The 19,981-nt window shown below is 40.7% G+C and overlaps 1 protein-coding gene across 8 annotated transcripts in view; it reads left to right on the forward strand.

Moving 5' to 3' along the window:
• RCBTB1 (RCC1 and BTB domain containing protein 1) overlaps positions 1-19,981 on the forward strand; it is an 86,595-nt gene that overhangs the window by 23,607 nt on the left and 43,007 nt on the right. For all 8 annotated transcript variants that reach the window (XM_049853019.1, XM_049853014.1, XM_049853016.1 and 5 more), the window contains 5 exons: positions 7,300-7,377; positions 7,486-7,657; positions 8,077-8,227; positions 16,302-16,468; positions 19,463-19,621. In XM_049853019.1, coding sequence (XP_049708976.1) covers positions 7,532-7,657; positions 8,077-8,227; positions 16,302-16,468; positions 19,463-19,621 — 603 coding nt within the window. In that variant the 5' untranslated portion in view covers positions 7,300-7,377; positions 7,486-7,531. The remainder of the gene's footprint in view (positions 1-7,299; positions 7,378-7,485; positions 7,658-8,076; positions 8,228-16,301; positions 16,469-19,462; positions 19,622-19,981) is intronic.

Below are 19,981 nucleotides of genomic sequence, written 5' to 3' on the forward strand. Positions count from 1 at the left end.
GCTCTGCTCAATACTTGCCAAGGTACGTGCCTATCATGGTGGCCTAGGTTGAGCAGGCCAGGTGTCTTAGTTATCTAGTGCCGCTGTAACAAATACCACAAGTGGGTGGCTTTAACAAAGAGAAATTTATTCTCTCACAGTTTGGGAGGTTAGAAATCCAAACTCTGGGTGTGCCAGCCTCAGGGGAAGGCTTTGTCTCTCTGTCGGCTCTGAGGAAAGGTCCTTGTCATCAATCTTACCTGGCCACGGAGCTTCTCACCACAGAGACCTGGGTCCAAAGGACGACGTTATTCTCCTGGCTCTTGTTTCTTGGTGGTATGAGGTCCCCCTTCTCTCTGCTTGCTTTTCTCTTTTATATCTCAAAAGAGATTGATTTAAGACAAAACCTAATTTTATAGATTGAGTCCTGCCTCATTAACATAACTGCCTCTAATCCTGCTTCATTAACATGATAAGGGTAGGATTTACAACACATACGAAGATCACATCAGATGACAAAATGGTGGATGACCACACAATACTGGGAATCATGGCCTAGCCAAGTTGACACACATTTTAGGGGGACACAGTTCAATCCATGACACCTATTTGAGGCAATCTCTGGTATGATGATTTATATGAAATTTATTTGAACTGTATTTACAGTTCCTTTAAAATGAAATCCATGTGATTAGAACAAAACTGTTAATAATTTTATTTCATGTTTAGACCAATTCAGTAGATGTTACAAGTCATCAGAGGTACCCTAACTAATGTTGCTCTTCCTTTGGTAGGTCTTTGTGTTTATGAGCCATTGTTGGCCACAGAGTTACATCCGATGTAGGTTTCATAACAAATTAAATACTAGCTAATTTTTTTTATTCTCAAGCTAAATACTAGTTAATTTTTAATGGTTCTACCTGCTTTAGCATATTGAATTAATAGTATATACACTATAATTTTATGATAGAGGTTGAAACAATTTATGACAGAGTTCAAACTCCTTGAAGTTATAGAATTATGGCACTTAGTTTTTTTTTAATAATGGCATAGCATAGTATTGCCCCTAGGAAAATGAAGTAATTAAACATCTCCCCACAGTAATTCTGTCTGTGATGATGGTGATGGCAATTTTGAGTTAATTAGAAGATTCGGGGATATTTGCGTTTCTACTGTGCTGCCCAGGCCTCTGATCTGTTGTTCTCTACAGCACATAGCATATCCTAGGGTTTTTAATTATCCCACAGAACCTCTTGGAGAACGTGTCTGAATTCTGAGGGTACCTGTTCATGTCATGGCTGCCCAGGTTGAGTACAGTCTAATGAAGACCGACTTTCTTCACAGTCTGTGGCCCAAGGATGCACATGGTAGTATTGTGAGCTCCCTGAGACCAAAGGCTACATTTTTTCTCAAGGCCTGTCTCCCAGTGGTTGTTGGAAGAGCGAATGAGTAACATTCCTGAGGTTTAACCAGGCATATCTACGTGGAGTCATTTTGAGGAAGACATTTTTTTGGAGAAACTTTTTATATGTGAAGCACTTAAAAAGCAGATGCTGATGCACGTTATTAGATAACGTCGGAAGGAAGTAATTTTGAAGGAGATTGGCTGTTGAAAGGCCAGGACTGAGGTTCTCCGTAAGAAGCAGTGTTGGGGCAGTGTAGGAAGGGTCTGAGGGGCTGGGGTTGAATCCCAGCAATGCCGCTTACTGATACATGACCATGGAAGCCATTTCATTTTGGAGCCTCATTCCTCATCTGTTGCACATGGATATAGTCTCCCTCTTACAAGATTATGGTGAAGATTAAATAAATAAGGCACATGAAATTACATAACACGGTCTCTGGCAAAGCAGGTTCTTGGTAATGATGAGTTTCTTCATTCCTGCTCTATTTGTTGACTTTGCCTGATTTTATCGCTAGGAGTCATTACTTGCTTGGTCATCATTACCGGCCCTTTTGTTCTCATACGTTCAAGGAATTCCTCATGGCGTCTTAGTTACACCTTGAACATAAAATAATAGATTTTTAGAGCTGGAATAGACTTTTGGGAAACTCAGGCTCAAAGACGTAAGTGGCGTTTCACACTGATTAAAAGTAAAGCAGGGAGTAAAGCATAGGCCCCTGGACTCCCCTTTCCACTCTATCAAGGTTATTGGTGATGCTTTTTTCTTTTATGATGGGTGTGGGCATGTAAAATATGTGATCTGCTTCTGTGTTGACACTTAAGTTGTCTTTGGAGAGATACTTTGTAAAATAAAGCTTAAGGTAATTTAACAACGGGAAAACTCAATTTGTATGATAAACCATCATAGTGAAATTCTCCTCATCTCGGAGTAGATAAGAAAACAGTTTGGAGAAGTCAGGTTGGAAGACTTGGAAGTCTAGAGTCTGCTCCTAATTAGCTAGGTATTTGTGGTCAAAGCTCGTCATCTTTTGTAAAATGAGAAAGCTGGATTAAGTGATTATTAAATTCACTTTTAGCTTGAAGATTTTATGATTTTAAACTTTGAAAGTAAAATCTCAGACAAGATCCCCTGCGTTTTCCAAAAGGACCAGGGTTTATATTTCAGGTTTTTTTTTTTTTTTGACAAACATTGAGATGATTGAGGAGCTAAAAGTAATTTTTTAGGTAGGGTGGAAGAAGCCCTGGTGGCACAGTGGTTAAATGCTCCGCTGTTAACTGAAAGGTCTGTGGTTCGAACCCAGCAGCAATCCGTGGGAGAAAGATGTGGCAATCTGCTTTTGTAAAGATTACAGCCTTGGAAACCCTATGGAGCAGATCGATTCTTAGGCAACAGGTTTGGTTTGGTTTGGTTTGGGGGAGGTAGAGTAGTACCATTGAATGGTAATAGTCCTTTGTGTTATAATTTTAAAAGTGATAAATCTTATATTTTGAGTAATTTAACTTTATATTTTATAAAATTAAGAATTTTGAAGACTAACTTTGATGTGGTCCATATTCTAGGATAATAAATGCTTCTGGATTTTTCTTGAAATTTATCTACCTGCTTCAAATCTAACTGTTTACCTTGTTTGATCTCTTGTGACTCCTCTCCCTGTCCGTTTTGTAAGAGGCACAAGGCAGGCCATTTGGGTGGGGGTGTGGGATGGATCTGTTTGTTTTACTTCTAAAACCATTTAGGATAATCTTCTTACCCTACAAAGAACACTTGAAAATCAAGAACAAGAAAAATAACAATAGACCAGTAGAAAAGAAATAGGTGCTTTACAAAAAAGCATGGCATATGGACTCTAAAACAGCTGAGACAGTGGTAAAGAGTGCAGACTCTGCCCCAGATTGTTGTCAGTTCGTCGATTCCGACTCATGGCGACCCCACGTGTGCAGAGTAGAACTACTCCATAGGATTTTCAAGGCTGTGACCTTTCAAAAGCAGATTGCCAGGCCTGCCTTCGAGATGTCTCTAGGTAGGTTTGCACCGCCAACCTTTTGGTTAGTAGTCCAGTGCTTAACCATGTTTGCCACCCGGGGACTCCTCTAAAACATCTGAGTCAGAGTGATGAAATGTGCAGACTCTGCCTCCAGAATAACTAAACCTAACCCATTGCTGTCCAGTCGATTCCGGCTCATAGCGACCCTGTAGGTTAGAGTAGAACTGCTCCGTAGGGTTTCCAAGGAGTGGCTGGTAGATTAGAATTACCAGCCTTTTGGTTAAGCAGCCAGTCTCTTCACCACTGCACCACCAGGGCTTCAGCTCCAGAATACCTGGGTTCAAATCCTGGCTCTGCCCCTTACTAGCTTGAGCATGTTTTAAAGATCTCTCTGCCTCCATTTCCTTATCTGTAAAGTGAGGATTAAATAAATTAATAAATGTAAAGCGTATCGAACAGTGTTTGGCACATAATGAGTGCTCAGTAAGTATTAGTTGTTATTTTTGTATTATTATGATTTTTTTTAACATGATGCCCAGCCTTGTTCAGAATAAGAGAAATGGAAGTCTAAACAAAGCCAAGGTACCCTGAAAATACTGTGTGGCAAAGGTGTGAGTGAAGAGGTGCTGCGAACAACTGTGGCTGTTCTGCATATTGCTACTACTTCATTAGAGGAGAGTTTGAAATAGCTATTAAAGCTTAAAATAGCTGTTAGACTTTGACCCAGCATTTCCATTTCTAGGAATATGTCTTAGAAATTTATGTATGAAGAAAGATATAATATACAAAGATATTCATTATAGTATTGCTCATGTTAGCAAAAGATTGGAAATGACTCAGATGTCTCTTAGTAGAAAACAGATCGTTAAATCCATGTAATGGAATACTATTGAAAAGAGATTAAGTAGGCCTTCATGTGCTAATACAGGATGCTTTCTAAATGTACTGTAAAATGGGGATGGGGGACTGGGGGATGGAAGCTTTCCTTTGTGTTTCTGTTTATAGGTATACACACAGACAAATGTAACGTATATATAATGCCTGTGTAATAGACACCATCTCTGGTAGGAATCACAAACAACTAATAACCGTGGTTGTCTTTGAGGAGAGGGTCAGGGAGGGATGGTAGGGAGACTAACTTTCCTATACCTTTTTGTACCATTTGAAATACGTTTTTTTCTTACCATGTTCATGTATTGCTTTTTTACTGTCCTCCAAATCTTTTACCTGGCTCCACCAGCACACACACGGACACATGTGCACATGCATGTAACAACACATGCACGCATGGCGTGTATACACACAGACACATACTGACCAGCATATACATGCACGTGCACATGTCTGAACATTCAAATGCTATTCCAGCAGTCCAGCTGTGAGTGATAGGGAAGAGCCTGAGCTGATGGTGTTCAATGCATATGAATATGTGGTATGATACTCGGGGCTGATAGACTGCTCATCCTTGTTACCCATGTTGGTGCTGATGGGAAAACTCTTTTCTGGATGGTGGAATCTGAGGTTTTGGCTAAGTATACTCAAGCCTGTAAGCTCTCTTTATACGTGTTGCAGGGCCTGGAGGCAGATAGACTCTGGGCTTGAAACTTCCACTCTCGGCTATTTTTAGAGCTTAGAAGGTGGGTAAGGAGGAAATTCAGGATTCTGTACCTCATTAGGAAACCCAGGTTGCATCTATCAACTGGTTCCATTTCTGTTCCCAGAGGGGAGTGCCAGAATGGAAATGTACTTGGCACTACAGGGTTGGCTCTGTAGCCCCCTGGAATTTCTTGAAATACTTTTTAACCTGAGAAGGATTGGAGTCATGACCAGGATTCTTTGCATAAAACCCCTTAACCGGGTGAAAGTTCAGAGCTTTATGGAAATGTATACCTTCCTCTACTTTTTAAAGGGTGCTGTTTAAGCTAATTGTGACTTGCATGAAGGCTATAGTCATCAGCTCTAAGGCCAACATTAGGGTGAATTGTCTTATCCTTGTTCATATAATAACTTTTTTTCAATGTGAAATGAAGTATGGTCTATCTGTAGAAAATATGACTATAGAAATTGGGACTAAAGTATAGTACTTTAAAAAAATTTTTTTTATCGTGCTTTAAGTGCAAGTTGACAAATCAAGTCAGTCTCTTATACAAAAATTTATACATACCTTGCTATATACTCCTCATTGCTTTCCCCTTAATGGGACAGCACACTCCTTCCCTCCACTCTCTATTTTCATGTCCACTTGGCCAGCTTCTGACCCTCTCCGCCCTCCCATCTCCCCTCCAGACAGGAGGTGCCGACATAGTCTCATATGTCTACTTGATCCAAGAAGCTCACTCTTTACCAGTATCATTTTCTGTCCCATTGTCCAGTCCCATCCCTGTCTGAAGAGCTGGCTTTGGGAATGGTTCCTGTCTTGGGCTAACGGAAGGTCTGGGGACTGTGACCACTGGGGTCCTTCTAGTCTCAGTCAGACTATTAAGTCTGGGCTTTTTACAAGAATTTGGGGTCTGCATCCCACCGCTCTCCTGCTCCCTTAGGGGTTCTCTGTTGTGTTCCCTGTCAGGGCAGTCATTGGTTGTAGCCGGGCACCATCTAGTTCTTCTGGTCTCAGGCTGATGTAGTCTCTCGTTTACGTGGCCCTTTCTGTCTCTTGGGCTCATAATTACCTTGTGTCTTTGATGTTCTTCATTCTTTGCTCCACTTGGGTTGAGACCAATTGATGCATCTTAGATGGCCGCTTGCTAGCATTTAAAACCCCAGACCCCACTCTCCAAAGTGGGATGCAGGATGTTATCTTAATAGATTTTATTGTGCTGATTGACTTAGATATCCCCTGAAACCATGGTCCCCAAACCCCTGCCCCTGCTATGCTGGCCTTTGAAGTGTTTGGTTTATTCAGGAGACTTCTTTGCTTTTGGTTTAGTCCAATTGTGCTGACCTCTCCTGTATTGTGTGTTGTCTTTCCCTTCACCTAAAATAGTTCTGATCTACTATCTATTTAGTGAAAACTCCTCTCCCTCCCTCCCTTCTTCCCTTCCGAGCCTCATAACCATCAAAGGATATTTTCTTCTCTGTTTAAACTGTTTCCTGAGTTCTTATAATAGTAGTCTTATACAATATTTGTCCTTTTGCAGCTGACTGATTTCACGCAGCATAATGCCTTCCAGATTCCTCCATGTTATGAAATGTTCCGTGGATTCATCATTGTTCTTCATTGATGTGTAATATTCCATTGTGTGAATGTACCATAATTTATCCATTCTTTTGCTGATGGGCACCTTGTTTGCTTCCATCTTTTTGCTATTGTAAACAGTGCTGCAGTGAACATGTGTGTGCATATATCTGTTCATGTAAAGGCTCTGATTTCTCTAGGATTATCAAGGAGTGGGATTGCTGGATCGTATGATAGTTCTATTTCTAGCTTTTTAAGGAAGCACCAGATTGATTTTCAAAGTGGTTATACCATTTCACATTCCCACCAGCAGTGTATAAGTACTTTTTTTTTTTTTATGGTTTCATCCAGTCAGTCTTAGGCTAGTGCTTCTTAATATTTGTCCTACTCCAGCCTGTCTGAGGGATGACACATTGCTGTAATCGTCAGTGGCTCAGTGTAGCATTGATTTTCTACAAGGAGTGGGATGTTTCAGTGTATCCTGGGAATGATAGTGAACAGTGGGGTCACAGAAATAGTGGTTCTGATTTTTACGTCACACATACATACACATTTTTCCTAGGAAATTAACTGTCTTAGACACACTAGTATTGTGTGATAAATACTTGAGGAGAGACCCTAATTTCATCCAGTTTGCGTGCGTTCCCTCCGTTACCTGCTGTCTGGTTGCATATAAGCATACAGGTCACAGATAAGTGCTGACTTGTGACTGGGAAGACAAGCAATTGATTCTAGCACATTGTTCCTCTCCTTAGATGTAAAGGCCCAGGTTCAAAGGTGGAGGAAGGATTGGACATATTGCTGGGTGAAGTGTGTGATCCATTTAACCAAAGGTAGGTAGTCTAGTCTTGAATTAGCATTTGTTAACTTTTATTAACAGTGTCTTTTTTATTTAGTTTAATGGGTGTTTATTTTTTTCTTGGAACCTTTCTGTTTGGTAGGGGGGAGATGTCGGCTGATTTATAGGAATTGTTTGAAACCAGAGTCATGGTGGATGTAGGAAAGTGGCCAATCTTCACTCTGCTCTCACCTCAAGAAATTGCGTCAATTCGGAAAGCGTGCGTCTTTGGCACCTCAGGCAATGAAGCTCTGTATGTTACTGACAACGATGAGGTAAGACTCCCTCCAAGCCTAGAGTATAGTTTTAGGGATTATTTTGGGGTTGGGCTTTGAACTTTGAAGAGGGGTAAAAAAGTGCAAAGTATGCACTTTGAAAAAGAGAGGGCTAAAAGGAACCTGAAGTTTAGGAAGACTGCCTTTGATATAATCTCTTTTTTTTTTTTTTCAGCTTCTTGATTTAACACCCCTCCATCCCTTACTTCTCTTTGAATTTTGTAGTATGGCCAAATATTGTAAAACTTAACAAATGTCAACAGAGGCTGAATTTTTCTTAAAAACTTTATCTTATTAGTCTCTCCTTACCTCCCCAAGTGTCAAACAGACCTTGAGCATGTCTTACTTCCTTACTGAAAAAGAGAGTCTTTAATGTAACTTTAGGCCAGATGACTCAGACAAAATGATTTGTTTTCTAGGTGTTTGTATTTGGAATGAACTACAGTAACTGTTTGGGAACTGGAGATAATCAGAGTACACTTGTACCCAAAAAACTAGAAGCCTTATGTGGAAAGAAGATTAAAAGCCTTAGTTACGGGAGCGCACCACATGTTCTCCTCAGCACTGAAGGTAAGGAGGGAACAAATCCAGCTTTTCAGTGTGTGGGAACTTGAGCATTTAATTCTAAGCTAAGGCGAGGTCAGGCTGTATGAATTAATTAATTTTGGATTGTTTGTTTCTTAATTCCTGAGGGGCAGAACACAAAGCAGGTGAAAGGTAAACATGTCAGGTTGACTCTGAAACAGCCATAGGATGTTTTGCAAAGTAGGCAGATTCCTGAGGTTTTAGACCACTTATATAAGGTCTGTAACTCGTCTGTCACCACTCATCTGTCAGTTTGTCATACTGTGGTGGCTTGTGTGTTCCTGTGATGCTGGACTCTATGCCACTAGTATTTCAAATACCAGCAGGGTCACTCATGGTAGACAGGTTTCAGCAGAGCTTCCAGACTAAGACAGACAGGAAGAAGGACCTAGCAGTCTACTTCTGAAAAAAATGGCCAGTGAAAACCTTAGGAATAGCAGCAGAACATTGTCTGATGATCAAGCTGAAAGATGAGCCTCTCAGGTTGGAAGGCATTCAAAATATAGCAGGGGAAGAGCTGCCTCCTCAAAGTAGAGTCGACCTTAATGATGTGGGTGGAGTCAAGCTTTTCAGACCTTCATTTGCTGATGTGGCATGACTCAAAATGAGAAGAAACAGCTGCAAACATCCATTAATAATCAGAATGTGGAATGTACGAAGTATGAATCTAGGAAAATCAGAAGTCGTCAAGGAGGAAATGGAATGTATAAACATTTATATCCTAGGCGTTAATGAGCTGAAATTGACTGGTATTGGCCTTTTTGAGTCGGATAATCATATGGTCTACTGTGCCAGAATTACAAATTGAAGAAGAATGGCGTTGCATTCATTGTCAAAAAGAACATTTCAAGATCTATCCTGAAGTACAACACTGTCAGTGATAGGATAATACTCATATGCCTACAAGGAATACCAGTTAAGGTGACTATTATTTAAATTTATCCCATCAATCACTAATGCCAAAGATGAAGAAATTGAAGATTTTTACCAACTTCTGCATTCTGAAATCGATTAATCATGCAGTCAAGATGCACTGATAATTATTGGTGGTTGGAATGCGAATGTTGGAAACGAAGAAGAAAGATCAATAGTTGGAAAATATGATCTTGGTGATAGAAATAACTCTGGAGATTGCATGGTAAAATATTGCAAGACCAACAACTTATTCAGTGCAGGTACCTTTTTTTCAGCAGCATAAACTTTCTGAATAGCAGCGACTATACACGTGGAGCTTGCCAGATGGAATACACAGGAATCAATTCAGAATCACATCTATTTGGAAAGCGTGTGTCTTTTGCATCTTAGGCAATGAAGGTGTGGAAAGAGACAATGGAGAAGCTCAATATCATCAGTCAGAATAAGGCCAGGGCCAACTGTGGAATAGAACATCAGTTGCTCATATACAAGTTCAAGTTGAAGCTGGAGAAAATTAAAAACAAGTCCATGAGAGCTAACGTATAACATTGAGTATATGCCATCTGAATTGAGAGACCATCTCAAGAATAGAGTTGATCCATTGAACACTAATGACTGAAGACCAGATGAGTTGTGAGATGACATCATACATGAAGAAAGCAAAAGGCCATCAAAAAGACAGGAAATAAAGGAAAGACCAAAATGGATATCAGAAGAGACTCTGAAACTTGCTCTTGAACATAGAGCAGCTAAGGTGAATGGAAGAAATGATGAAGTAAAAGAGCTGAACAGAAGATTTCAAAGGCTGGTTTGAGAAGACAAAGTATTATAATGAAATGTGCAAAGACCTGGAGTTAGAAAACCAAAAGGAAAGAACATGCTCAGCATTTCTCAAGTTGAAAGAACTGAAGAAAAAAAGCCTGAAGTTGCAATATTGAAGGATTCTATGGGAAAAGTATTAAACAATGCAGGAAACATCAAAAGGAGATGGGAGGTCACTGTACCAAAAGGAATTGATTGATGTTCAGCCATGTCAAGAGGTAGCATATGATCAAGAAATGATGATATTGAAGGAAGAAGTCCAAGCTGCACTGAAGGCATCGGTGAAAAACAAGGCTTTCAACAAATGGATGCAGTGCTGGAGATGCTCACTTGTCTGTGCCAGGAAATTTGGAAGACAGCTACCTGGCCAACTGTCTAGAAGAGATCCATATTTGTGCCCATGCCAAAGAAAGGTGATTCAACAAATGTGGAAGTCATCAAATCATTAATATCGCATGCAAATAAAATTTACTGGAGATCATTCAAAAGCGGTTGCAGCAGTATATCGACAAGGAACTGCCAGAAATTCGAGCTGGATTCAGAAGAGGACATGGAACAAGGGATATCAATTGCTTATGTCAGATAGACCTTGGCCGAAAGCAGAGAATACCGGAGAGATGCTTACCTGTGTTTTATTGACTATGCCAAGGCATTCCACTGTGTGGATCATAACAACTTATGGATAACATTTTGAAGAATGGGAATTCCAGAACACTTACTTGTGCTCGTATGAAACCTGAACATAGACAAATACAATTGTTTGAACAGAACTGTGGTTTAATGTCAGGAAAGGTGTGCGTCAGAGTTGTATCCTTTCACCATACTTATTCAGTCTGTATGCTGAGCAAATAATCTGAGAAGGAGGACTACATAATGAAGACTGTGGCATCAGGATTGGAGGAAGACTCATTAACAACCTGCAATTTGCAGATAACCTTGCTTGCTGGAAGTGAAGAGAGTTCGAAGCACTTACTGATGAAGATCAGAGACGACAGCCTTCAGTATGGATTACACCTCAACATAAAGAAAACAGAAATACTCACAACTGGGCCATTAAGCAGCATCATGATAATTGGAGAAAAGATTCAAGTTGCCAAGGACTTCATTGTACTTGGATCCATAATCAACGCCCATGGAAATAGTGGGCAAGAAATCAAGTGACCTATTGTGTTGGACAAATCTGCTGCAGAAGACCTCTTTAAAGTGTTGAAAAGCAAAGATGTCATCTTAAGGACCAAGGTGTGCCTAACCCAAGCCATGGTATTTTCAATCACCTCATATTCATGTGAATGCTGGACAATGAATGAAGAAGACTGAAGAAGAATCGATGCCTTTGAATTATGGTGTTGGTGAAGAATGTTGAATATACAGCATGGACTACCAGAAGAATGAACAAGTGTGTTTTGGAAGAAGTACAGCCAGCATGCTCCTTAGGAGTGAGGATGGCGAGATGTCGTCTCACATTCTTTGAACGTGTTATCGGGAGGGACCAGTCCCTGGAGAGGGACATCATGCTTGGTAAGTAGAGAGTCATAGAAAGAGAGGAAGACCCTCAATGAGATGAATTGACACAGTGGCTGCAACAATGGGCCCAAACATAGCAATGATTGAGAGGGTGGTACAAGAGCAGGCAGTGTTTTATTCTGTTGTACACAGGGTCGCTATGAGTTGGAATTGACTCAATGGCACCTAACAACAACAACAGTGTAAAGTTATGGAAGATTAGATAACAAACAAAGTGATCATTTCCACCCTAACTTTTCTGAAGATTTTTGGTAGCAACGTAGCTTTCAGGTTTTCCTTGTATATTTTTGTAAACACAGATAATACTGGTTTTCCTTTCTTTGTGTTGTTCCTGAATCTTGAATCTGAGAAATCTTATTCCCTGGCATTCATGTGGGTACCGTTATGGAAAGAATGGGGGATATAGGCAGATAGACTCTTCTGCTTTTTTCTTTACCTCTCCAAGACCATTGAAGAAAGAGAGTATGCATTTTTCTTTGGAAATTTATCTGTACTTTTGGCGGTCATCACACTCTGAAAGCTGGTTATATATAACCTGAATTCTTGCTCTTAATTTGTAGGCATATAGAGCTTGCTCTTTCTTCAGTAGAGACCCTCAACTTTTTCTTGGATAGTCCCCTAGGGTGACATTTGGGAGACAACATGTGTCTTATCCTGGGTTCTCTAGAGAAGCAAAATCAGTGCAGGATATAAATACATATATAGAGAGAAAGACAGAGAAAGAGAGAGAGGTTTATATAAAGGAAATGGCTCAGATGGTTGTAGAGGCTGGAAGTCCCAAGTTCATGGGTCAGGCTGGAGGCTTCTTCCCACTCAGGTAGCTGCAGGTGCTGGCGAATCCAAGATTGGAAGGTCGGAAGGCAGGTAAGCTGCTAGCTCAAGTCTGAAGAACTGGATATCAGATGATAGGAGCCAGCTGCAGAATCCAGAGTGAGCAAAAGCCAGCGAGCCTTGCCAGAAAGTCCACCTATATTGGATGCAGGCCACACCTCCAAGGGAGCTCCCTTTCAACTGACTGGCTGCTCACAACAGATCTCATCATGGAGGTGCTTACATCATTAAAAGCTACATATTACAGACTACATCATAAGTGCCAAACCACTGAGGATCATGGCTCAGCCAAGTTGACACGCAACTTTAACCCGCACAGCATGCTTCAGTGGCCTTCTGTCTCTAGACTGCGGAATCCTATCTTCCTTAGCTGCTGCCATAGGTGTTAGTATTGAGCCCTGGTGGCACATTGGTTAAGTGCTTGGCTGCTTACCCTAAGGGTGGCAGTTCAAACCCACTGGCTGCTCCATGGGAGAAAGACATGGCAGTCTGCTTCCATAAAGATTACAGCCTTGGAAACTCTAGGGGGCAGTTCTCTCTGTCCTGTAGGGTTGCTATGAGTCAGAACGCACTTGACGGCAACAGGTTTGATTTGGTTTTAGTTCATATGCAAATCCACTCCAGGTTCTCTACATCTTCTCAAGCTGTGAGATCCAGATCTGAGCGTGATTGTCAAGTAAGAATGTAACTGGTATTGAGCACCCTGAGATGATAATCTCACTTCTGCATTGTGTAATCGTGTTTCTGCTGTTACACTGGCTCTTTCAGACAGTTTCTGCATTACTGACTGGTTCAGCTTGGCATCCATTGTGACCTAACGATTTAAGTTTAAGTTTTTCCCAATGTGTTTCAATTTTCTTTTTAAATTTTGTTGTGGTAAAATATACATCACAAAAGCTTGCCTTTTAACCATTTTTAAGTGTCCATTTCAGTGACATTGATTATATTCATCATATTGTACTCTTGTCACCACTATCCATTTCCAAATGTTTCTCATCACCGCAAACAGAAACTCAGTGCCCCTCAGTAGTAACTCCCATTCCCTCCTCCTTAACCCCTGGTAACCATACATACACTTTTGTCTCTATACACTTGCCTATTATAGATACTTCATACAAGTAGGATAAAATATCATTTGTCCTTTTGTGTCTGATTTATTTCCCTCATCATAATGTTTTCAAGGTTCATCCATATCAGGACTTCATTTCTCTTTATGGCTGAATAATATTCCATTGTGTGTATGTACCACATTTTATTTATCCTTCTGTTGATGGACACTTGGATTGTTTCCACCTTTGGGCTATTGTGAATAATGCTACAATGAACATTGATGTAAAAGTATCTGTTTAAGTCCCTGTTGTTAAGTCTTTTGGTTATACACTTAGGAGTAGAATTGCTGGGTTGTGTGGTAATTCCATGTTTCACTTTTTGAGGACCCGCCAAACTATTTTCCACATTGGCTGTACCATTTTACATTCCTACCAGCAGTTCACAAGGGCTCCAGTTTCTCCACATCCTCCTTAACACTTGGAGCAGTTATACTCTGTCACATGGCATTGCTATGAGTTGGAGTCAACTCGAGGGCACTTAACGACCTTTCCCCTGGTTGCTTGGGGAGTACTGTCAGTGAGCCAGCAAACTAACCATAACGCTCAAGTTTCTGCTGTCGCCGTTCACCGTCTATTGTTGCTGGGTCTGTATTATCTAACAGGTCATGATGTTTTGTAACCGTGCGGAAGGCACAGAAGAGTGAATACCTCTGGGGGGACCTGCTCTTGATTGTCAGGCATGCAGTGGGGGAGATGCGTGAAACAAGAGAGAATGCAAGACAGCAAAGTCACCTCTCTCAGAAGCACTAAAAGATAGTCATTTGAAAAAAATGCAGCCATAGTTCATGCCGCTAAAATGGTTTGTTTCAGAGGAACTCTGTGATTTTTGTTTCCTGTGTAAATAATATACCTCTTTTAAAAAAAAAAAATTGGGTTTTAGGTGAAAGTTTATATAGCAAATTAGGTTCCCACTTAGCAATTTTTATACAACTTCTTCAGTTTTTCACAGTGTGTCAACATACTCATTTTTTCCATTCTTTTTGTTTGGTTTCCATTAACCTTGCTTCCCTGCCCCTCCTTAGCTTCTTGTCTTTGTTTTAGAGTAAATGTTGACGGTTTGGTGCACAGTTGATTATTTCATCACAGTATTCACAGGTAATATTGCTTATTTTATGAGTCAATCTATTATTTGGGTGAAAGGTAGCTTTAGTTCTAAGTTCAAAGGGTTTCTTGGGGCAGTAGTCTGTGGGGCCCCTCTAGTCTATTGATCCAATAAGTTTGGCCTTGTTTTAGGAATTTGAATTTTGTTTTACATTTTTCTCCTTTCTATCCAGGACCTTATGTTGTGTCCCTGATCAGAATGGTCAGTAATGGTAGCAGGGCCCCTTCTAGTTCTTCTGGTCTCAGGCTAGATGAGGCTGGGGTTCACGTGGGCTACCAGTTTCTTCTTTGAGTCTCTGGTTTCCTTTAATCTCTTTTGTTCCAGATGAGTAGTGACCAGTATCTTAGATGGCCGTTGGCAAACTTTTGAGACCCCAGATGCTACTCACCAAATTAAGATTTAAAACACATTATCTTTATGAACTATGTTATGCCAGTTGACAGAGTTGTCCCACGACACTATGGTCCCAGGCCTTCAAACTCAATAAACCAATCCCATGAGGTATTTGGTTATGTCTAGAAAGTATTCATAACTGTGCCCCCATGTGGTTTATTATATATATAAATATATATGCAGTGCACATAAACAAGTATATACATATGTCCACAGATACGCCTGTACATGCACACCCCTATACTCACATGTGTCTTCCTATACACATATGTGCATACATGTCGGCCTGTGGAACCACACACATATTTTTTGGTTGTTGTTGCAAAATTGTATGTTATAGCATTTACCAAACTTGTCCCTTATTCTTGCGTACTTCTTAGTGCCATCATTTACCTTGGACAAGTTGTGCAGACACCATTGATACTGGGTATCGCCTTTCCCATCAGCAAAAATAATAAATGTCTAGTATCCAGAAATTGATTTCCTCTCCCTCCCCCTCCCATCCTTGGTAACCATCAAAGAACATTGCTTTCTGTGTATATATCTGTTCTTGACTTTTTATAAAAGTGAGACCATACAATATTTGTCCTTTTGTGTTTGACATATTTCACTCAGCATAATGTCCTCCAGATTCATCCATGTTATAAGATGTTTTGTGGACTCCTCATTATTCTTTATAGTTGCCTAGTATTCCATTGTGTGTATGTACCACAATTTGTTTATGCATTCATATGTTGATAGGAACTTAGGTTGTTTCATCTTTTTCCTCTTGTGAATAATGCTGCAATCAGCATGGATGTGCATATGTTTATGTGTGTCACTGCTCTTATTTCTCTAGGATATATTCCTAGGAGTGGAATTGCTGAATCATACCTCTAACATACCTCTTCTGTACTTTGTGAGTGAGTTTGTGTGGGACAGACAGACAGACAGACAGACAGACAGACAGACACAAAGTGTTCTTTGAGATTTAGTATTCGGTAAAGTGATGGTAAAGACAGTTTTGAGCTTTCCTGTATCTTCTGCCTTCTGCTTAGTACTTGAAACAAAAACTATTGAGATAAATCAAAGTGTTCAGGAAGTCCAATTGTTACATATATAAACGTTTAACTTCTGACCACAAGCTTATTTCCTTTCTAATGTCAGAATGAAGTCCTTGCATTAAAGGTTTTGTATCTGTCTATCCTGTTGTCTCATCTATCCCTCTCTCCCTTACCCCCAGTCAGTGCTTGTTTTGTAGAGGGGAGAGGGCAATATGAGAGAAACAAATGTTGGAATATGAGTTGCGCAAAACTCTGGGAAGAGAGGACAGGGGTTACCATTTCTTCTTGGAGCTGATTCTTTGTGTGGCCATTTTGTGTAGATGGAGTTGTTTACGCCTGGGGCCACAATGGATATAGCCAGCTTGGGAATGGGACAACCAACCAAGGTGTTGCTCCCATCCAAGTCTGTACCAATCTCCTGATCAAGCAAGTGGTTGAAGTAGCTTGTGGCTCGCATCATTCCATGGCTCTGGCAGCAGATGGAGAGGTAAGTGTCCTGCTTTTAACAAAATAAAATAATGACCATGTTTGTGCTTGGTACAGTGTGAGCATAGTATGCGTATGTAACTAAAAGCATTGTGGGAACACACGCTTCCTCTATCACAACCTATATTATGTGATTGGGACCATTCCTTTGATGACAGTAGATTTCATCTTAAAGCAGTTGAATTTCATGCTCTTTGCTACCACTGCAAATCAGATGTGTATGACAGTGTTGTGTACTTTTGCCCCACCCCTTAAGGTCTATTTTGTTTTTCAGTAGATGTAATGAATTCTCTGTTGTAGAAAATAACCTAACCAGCATTCTAGTTACCTATATCACGTACTCACCCCCACCATGATTCATGCGTATCTTAAAGGTTACTCATCCTGTAGGTTCTAGTTTCGAATCTCTTGTATCATTCTGTTCCTCTCCATCTCTGTCACCTTAGGTCAGGCTTCATCAGCTCCTGCCAGAACTTTGGACACAGTCTTTTTTTTTTTTCCCTGTAGCTTTTTAATTAGTTTACCTGTCCAATCTTATTTCTCTGTGATTTCTAAAAGGCAAATCGGATCGTATTGTTCCCCTGTTTAAAAGTCCTTCCATGGTGTTACAGTGATCTTAGTAAGTAGAGGAGTTACAGATGAGGAAAACAGGGAAGTTCAGAGAAATCAAGCAACTTACCCAAGGTTTCGTGGCAGGGATGTGTTGGCTGAAGTCAGGAAGGGCACACAGGGCGTATACTTGGAATCCACTGTTCTCCTAGTCCATTTCTTGGTTAGTGGAACCACAGTCCCCATTTTCAAATCAATGGCAGCTGCATTGCAGGGGAGCTTGGGATGTTTGGAAAGAAGTACCAGAAGACCGATGGCTGAAATTAGACAGAACTTGCTAATTTTTGCAGGTTGGATTCCTGGTTGATTTTAACCTTAAGCATATGCAACTTTGGATAATTGTGCTAGATGTTTTTTATCATGAAACTACACATTCCTGTGAATATACTTTCAGGAAGTGTTGCAGGTTGTTTTATATGTACCTGTGTAATGGACAGGTGGCAGATATTTTTTTAAGGCATCAGCTGTGGGTTTTACTGTTGTTTGTTGCTGAGGCAGCACCAGACATGCGAACGGAGATAGGAAGTGCTGACAGAGGAGAGGGCTGTGGAAGCGTGTCAGGGCCACTTCCTGCTGGCAGACAGAGCAAGACTCTGTAAAGATTCTTCTGGTGCTGGAGGCAGTCTTTTCCTCTCCTGCAGCACCCCACTTCCCCTTCTAATTCTCCTTTCTGGCCACGCTTCTGGTTGATAACATCAGTAGCTAATTAACTTGCGGTTATTTGCTGTTTTGTTTTTCATCTTTGTTGCTAGTTTTGACTAGCTTAGAGATCCGTTTGTGCCCCTCTCCCATAGGAGTGTGTGGTCTTCAGGTTATCACAGGTAATAGGCTGGAAGTAAGCATGGGATGCAGGTGAGAAGGATGGGGGCTGCCTGAAGCTGACGGACAGACAGAGAGCAAATAAGAACTCAGAGAAAATACTACCAGGAAAAGACTAACAATGTGGTGTCCTTTTTGGAGGGACAAATGTCTCCTTAGCACTTTTGAGTTCCGTGTTATGACATAGAACTTCAGTTGATATTTATGTGGTATATACCTTGTTACCTGTTGGTGCCAGGTTGGGAAAAAAAAAATAGCTGCCATAATATAGAGGCAGTAGAGCATAGTGGTTAAGAATACAGCTAGTGAGGGCTCTGGGGAGCATGGTCTCTGGGAACATCTAGCTTAATTGTCATAACATAGTTTATAAGGAAAGTGTTCTACATTCTGCTTTGGTAAGTAGTGTCTGGGGTCTTAAAAACTTGTGAGTGGCCATCTAAGATACTCCACTCGTCTCGCCCTGTCTGGAGCAAGGGAGAATGAAGAAAACCAAAGACACAAGGAAAAGATTAGTCCAAAGAACTAATGGACCGCAAATACCACAGCCTCCACCAGACTGAGTCCAGCATAACTAGGTGGTGCCTGGCTACCACCACCGACTGCTCTGACGAGGATCACAATAGAGGGTCCTGGACAGAGCTGGAGAAAAATGTAAAGCAAAATTCTAACTCATGAAAAAAGAAAGACTAGATTTACTGGTCTGATAGAGACTGGAGAAACTCATAGAATATGGCCCCCAACAGCCTTTTAGCTCAGTAATGAAGTCACTCGTGAGGTTCAGCCAAAGATTGGGCAGGCCCATAAAACAAAATGAGATTAAGTATGCACACCAGCCCAGGGGCAAGGACTAGAAGGCAGGAGGGGACAGGAGAGCTGGTAATGGGAAACCTAAGGTCCAGAAGGGGAGAATGTTGACCTGTCGTGGGGTTGGCAACCAATGTCACAAAACAATATGTGTCTTAATTGTTTAGTGAGAAGTCAGTTTGCTCTGTAAACTTTCATCTAAAATATGATAAAAACAAAACAAAAAAAAGAATACAGCCAGACTGCTTTTGGTTCAAATTCCATTTCTACTACTTACTAGCTGTGGAACCTCAAGCAAATCACTTGGCATTTCCTTATATAAAATGGACATGAAAATAGTACCTACTCCAGGGTCACCTTACAGGATTACCATCAAGATTAAATTGCTTAATGTATGTAAAGCGTTTAGAACCATTTAGCACACCGTAAGTGCTCATTAAAAAAAAAAAAAAACAGTTGCCATTGTATCACCTCTGACTCATGGTGACCCCACGTGTTACAGAGTAGAACTGCCCCATACGGTTTTCTTGGCTGTCATCTTTACAGAAGCAGATTGCAGGCCTTTCTCTTATCGAGTCTGTGGGTGGGTTCAAACCACCAACCTTTAGATTAGCAGCTGACCGTGCACCATTTGTGCCATTCAGGGACTCCATAAGTACTCATTAAGTGGGTTTATTTTTATTTTATGGAGATTATTGTGTGTTAGAGGTAGACTTTTCACCTTTACTGTGGTTTTTTTTTCCATTTCCCATCTCTTGTGTAGGTATTTGCTTGGGGTTATAATAACTGTGGCCAGGTTGGATCAGGATCCACAGCAAATCAACCAACTCCTCGAAAAGTGACGAACTGTTTACACATTAAGAAGGTGGTTGGTATTGCCTGTGGCCAGACCTCATCCATGGCTGTCCTGGACAATGGTGAGGTGAGCCCTCTTTCCATTCCCTTCCCCCTCCCACTTCCGCTTTCCATGAAATGCCCATTTGTTCATAAGATGTGTGGATTAGTTAGTGGAAGGTAGTTCCATTGGTAGCTAGCTGGTTAGTGACTGCTGAGGGGTAGCCAGACCATGTTTATTCCTCAATTTGAAGTTTTAAAATCCCAAGATTTGTCTGTAAGTAAATGGTCTACCCTGTCTTGGTTTTATTTTATTTTGGCAGGATCCAGATAGTCTAATGCTCACAGGTATTTGGGATTTAATGTAGTGGGTTAAAGAATTTGTTACCACTCTTCTCTTCTGATGAAAACATCAACTGTGCACTCTAAGTTAGCTGATAATGTTTAT

The sequence above is a fragment of the Elephas maximus genome, chromosome 14, assembly GCF_024166365.1.
Source record: "Elephas maximus indicus isolate mEleMax1 chromosome 14, mEleMax1 primary haplotype, whole genome shotgun sequence".
Lineage (NCBI taxonomy): Eukaryota > Metazoa > Chordata > Mammalia > Proboscidea > Elephantidae > Elephas > Elephas maximus.